Genomic DNA, 4,901 nt, shown 5'->3' on the forward strand with positions numbered 1-4,901 from the left:
CAGTGAACATGTTAAATATAAATCCTGTTTTAAAATAAAACTTTTTACCTTGTTTATCTTTATTATTTACATCATATATACAAATCTTTAAAACCACAATTCAGCTTTTAATATAAATGTATATATATATATATATATATATATATATATATATATATATATATATGTATGAAATTGATATTTTAGGGTTATACACAACATTTAAAACAATTACAAATACAAAAAAAAATTTATAGGTAAATCTAAGTATTTATGTAAATAAAGTACACATTAGGTCATGACTTTTACGTATATTTCTATTCTTTAAATAGGTAAGTATACTGATTGCTAAATCGATTTGGAAGATTTTGTTTCTTAAACTGTAAAGTCTGTATTTATATTCCTCATTAAGAGCTATATGGCAGTCGTGATTATAAGTCTGACATAACAGTTACATTATCTGTAATTTTATTATCGGATGAAAAAATTTTTAAAGATGAATGTGAAATACAAATATAGGCAATATGATTGCACTAATAAAACGCAAACCAATCTAAAATTACAAATCTATATGTCTTATATACAATAGTGTCAAGATAACATCACAATTATCAATTACGATGATAAATAACCCACAATAGCACATTGACATAAAAAATATTACATTGATTAGAGACTTTTATGGCAGTTAGTTATGTCTGTAGATAAATCTGTATAAGGACTGAAATCGATGTATATCAGTAAATTTCCAATGCCGTAGGAACTCGTATTACACCGCTTACCTTCATTTTATTTGCTCCTTACTGCACATAGTAAAGCAATCATGTCAAATTGACATTGCTAGATTTGTCAAAAAGATACGATGTATCTATATCTATTTTAATTTCATGTAGGCTTCCAAGCTACCACTCTCATCTTGTTGTTCAGTTCTTGCAATATGAGAGAACAAGTGAGCTGTTTCTCTGGAGATAATCCATTGATGCCATCCATTTCATCATCATCATCACCTATCCCACTATTACTGCCAGTCTTGCCTTTTCCCTTTCCTTTCCGCTTCTTTTTTTTGTTTAACTGCCGACAATCGATATCACTTGCAGTATCTGTGGTTCGTCTGATCTAAAAGAAATAGAATAATTTCTATATTGAAAATATGAAATATTCTGTGAAGAAATAAAATACTTTGTCAAAAGGTAATTTAATTATATAATTATAGAAACATATGCAATTAAATGTTAATATAAAAAGTAATATTCTCTATTTTCTAAAAATATTATATAACTGTGTTTATTACCTTGGTATTTTTTTTCGTCTGTTTGTCATATTCCAAAGAATCATAATAATTTGGTTTCTCCCGTTTAATACGATTAGTCCTCCTTGTCTTCATTACTCCACTGTCAGGGCTTGGTGGACTTTTGATAGAATTGCGCCGTGCATTGAAGAAGGAATGTCCACAGGGACAAGCTTTGCAGGCAACAGGTACCTTATAATATATTATAATATGTTATAGAAAAAGTGATTAACTGATTAAATTATTAAATTTATTAAATATTTTTTATTCAATGCATAATACAATTATTATACATTAAAATTTTAACAAACCAAAAAATATATATTATATATATCAGCAATAATAAATATTTCATGTTTGTAGAATTATAAAAATTTTTAACACATTTATCAGCAAAAATAATATTAAATAACATCCTTTATATAATCCTTTATATAAGCAATATATATATTAAATATATTGATTATATAAAAGATGTTAGTTAATATTATTTTATATATATATATATATATATATATATAATTTGATAATTTTCTTCTTTTGCATTCAATTAACAGATTAAACTCGAATACTCTACGTATGCATTCACATATATAAATTTAGAGATTCATAAAGAAAAAATATCCTTTCTCATTATTATTTTATATATATATTTTTAATATTAAATTTGTCTACCAAAGATTTATTTAAAATAGATATGTTTGATAGGCGTGCAGCAAAAGTAGAAGAAAATTAATCATGGCGGATTGAAAATATTATAAAACATAAATAATATATAACTATATATACAATATATATTGTATTTAATAAATAAATGTAAATATATACGAGAGAGATTATTTAAAAATACCTGCTGTTCACACTTGGGGCATCCTTTACTAATTGTTTTGGTTTTGGCCATATTTCTGGACTGAATTCTATTGCACGATAGACAAAGAGATTACACTTTTCGATTCAGAAATATAAATACATACATGACAATTGTAACAAAGAAATGAGCGATTGTGGCTCCTTCAATGTGGTTATTCAGCGCCGCCAACTATATAGACACGTTCCATTTGACGTTTCACAACGCTGATGGAATCGTTTCATCTTTTTCACTCACTAAAAGATAAACAAAGATAGATAAAACTTGTGAGTATGCTGTCATCAAATGGAACATAGCCTATGTGGTATTGAAATCTTGTAGCATCGATGTGTATGATGCGCGCGCGCAAACTCTACGTATACTTATAATTTTTATACAGAAAAATTCAGTCGAAAGAGAAAAAAAATTCAAAGTACATAATTTTATTTTTTTAACACATATCTTAGAAACTTTGTGCACTAGACATGTAAAATGCCTAAAATTAGACATTTGACTAATGATCATATACTATTGTCAATACTATATTCTATCTCATTTAGAAAGGCACCTTTGACTCCTTACATATAAAAATTTTATCGAAAATTAAAAATATGTACACATTATAATCAAGAAAAAATATATCTTACTCATAAGATATAAAAAATTTTCTTATCAAACTTAAAATCAAAATTTAGATAGGTATTTGGTTTTCATAAAAAAAAGTCATTTAAACTTGAGATTTTTGTTTTTACATCTTTATTTATTTAAATAAAAAGTTAAAAGAAGAATCCCAATATTTTCCCACCAAGATGTTTCCTCCTAGCTTCCTCATGATCCATGATTCCTCCACTAGTGGTCAATACGACGTATCTAAAATATAAATATAATATGCATGTAATATAATACAATGTAATACAATGCAATATAATATATGTAATGTAATTTAGTACAATATGTACTACATAATTTACTTTCATTTTTTGGATTTAAATAGAATTAAACTTTCTGTGTTTAATTTTTTTATTATTTTTATTATTAATTTTATATTTATAATTATCTTGATAATTTGTTATAATTAAAAACAATGTAGAATTGCATGTAATATAAAAATTATTTATCATTATTTATAAAGTAAAACCTCTTAATTATTATTTATAGATAAGCACTTACCCAAACTGTCGAGAAGGCAAGAGATTGTTGGTCCATTTCTCAATGTCATTGATCGGTACGTCAAATCTAGGGGAGATAACTCCACATTTGTTTAACCTTCCGGTAAGATTCACTACCACCTTTCCACTGCGATGGTCATCCACAATTTCAAATTCTCCAATATATCCTGTATATAACAGAAGTATTTGTTTAAAGTATAGTTTCAAATCTTTGCCTTTCTCATACATGTGTAAAAAAAATTATATATTTTTAAATCTAATTATAAAAATGTATAAAATTATAAATAATATGTATATAAGAAGTAAGACGAGTATTATAAATAATATAAATATATTTTCTTTATAGATTTACTCACCATGCTTCATCATGACAGTCAAGAATTTGACAATCACCTTAGAGCAAGGCCTCAATAATACCTGTCGCTTTCCGCGCTTTTCGGCATTATTGATGGACTTGAGGGCATCACTAAGAACGTTCATACGCACCATGGCTGAAAAATTAAACATGGTAAATATCAATCATATATATTTGCACTATGTAGTAATGCAAATTATTTTACTATAATTAAAAATTCCAATTTCTTCGAAAAGTTAAATTCATAAATTTATTTTACTGCACGTTAGATAATAAAAAAAATATGACCCTGCTGCATAAATAAAAACTATTGTATTTCTATTCGCATATTCCTTTTAATTTTCCTACAATAAATCTAACCTAATCTAATCTAATCTTTATGAATAGTACAAATAAACGAATTTTTGTAAATTTTGTAATTATTGCACAGGTCACATAAAAACATAAATAAACCGAGTAGTTTCGCGGTAAATATTGTGTCGCGATACAATTTTTTGAAATTCAAACGAAGAAAGCAGCTGCATAAGCAACGATCGCACCGGTTCACTTTGCATCTCAATATCTCGCAGACACTTTATCGCGATCGCGAAATTCGATCAGTAGAAAACGCGGACGGATTTAATACACCCTCTTCCACATTGATGCAAACCCGATGGCTTTTATCACGAGAGATTACCTGTGATTTGTAATTTGTTTACCACAGTATCATACACGCCCGATATTGCCCGAAACTTGAAGAGAAAGAAGAAACGAGGCTAGGGTTGCTGACACCAGCTGGTTAGAAACCAGTGCTGCCATGATTTTTTACGCATGCGCCTAGTTAAAATTCCGCAGTTTCGCCATCTTGACAAGAAACGTCACTGCGTCGAGCAAAATCTGGTTTACATGTAGTAGAAATTGCGATTTTTCAAACAACGACGTACGTAAAAAGTCAAAAACATTCATTTATTCAATTTTTTAATATTATTTACACCAATTGGGTTTTTTTTTTTTTTTCTTTTTTTTATATACATAAATATTTATAGACTTTACGGAAAATTTTCAAACCGCATTTAATATGTCCGATTTACAATACCCAATAGGAAGCTTGCGTCTAGAGACAAAAATGTCGTCGCCTAGATTCTTTGAAAAGCGCATTCTCCGGTTGGGTATCGAAGATACAGGGTGTTTTTTTCGTAAAAATTTTTTAAAGAACACACCTCTCGTCTCTCGTTTCAGAGCAAACGTCTGTGGTCCACTTATATATATATGTATTCACCTACC

The 4,901-nt window shown here is 27.8% G+C and overlaps 2 protein-coding genes across 2 annotated transcripts; both read right to left on the reverse strand.

The window, feature by feature from the left end:
* Positions 1 to 274: 274 nt before the first annotated feature.
* Positions 275 to 2,273, reverse strand: LOC140664717 (uncharacterized). The gene is made up of 3 exons (XM_072890132.1): positions 2,118 to 2,273; positions 1,271 to 1,459; positions 275 to 1,095 (listed from the first exon to the last, which is right to left on the reverse strand). The coding sequence occupies exons 1-3, from the start codon at positions 2,166 to 2,168 to the stop codon at positions 865 to 867; spliced, it is 471 nt and encodes a 156-aa protein (XP_072746233.1). The 5' UTR covers positions 2,169 to 2,273; the 3' UTR covers positions 275 to 864.
* Positions 2,274 to 2,853: 580 nt separating this feature from the next.
* LOC140664774 (small ribosomal subunit protein uS8A) lies at positions 2,854 to 4,435 on the reverse strand. The gene is made up of 4 exons (XM_072890241.1): positions 4,315 to 4,435; positions 3,640 to 3,774; positions 3,285 to 3,450; positions 2,854 to 2,984 (listed from the first exon to the last, which is right to left on the reverse strand). The coding sequence occupies exons 2-4, from the start codon at positions 3,770 to 3,772 to the stop codon at positions 2,891 to 2,893; spliced, it is 393 nt and encodes a 130-aa protein (XP_072746342.1). The 5' UTR covers positions 3,773 to 3,774; positions 4,315 to 4,435; the 3' UTR covers positions 2,854 to 2,890.
* Positions 4,436 to 4,901: the final 466 nt, after the last annotated feature.

This window comes from Anoplolepis gracilipes, chromosome 4 (genome assembly GCF_047496725.1).
Source record: "Anoplolepis gracilipes chromosome 4, ASM4749672v1, whole genome shotgun sequence".
NCBI lineage: Eukaryota > Metazoa > Arthropoda > Insecta > Hymenoptera > Formicidae > Anoplolepis > Anoplolepis gracilipes.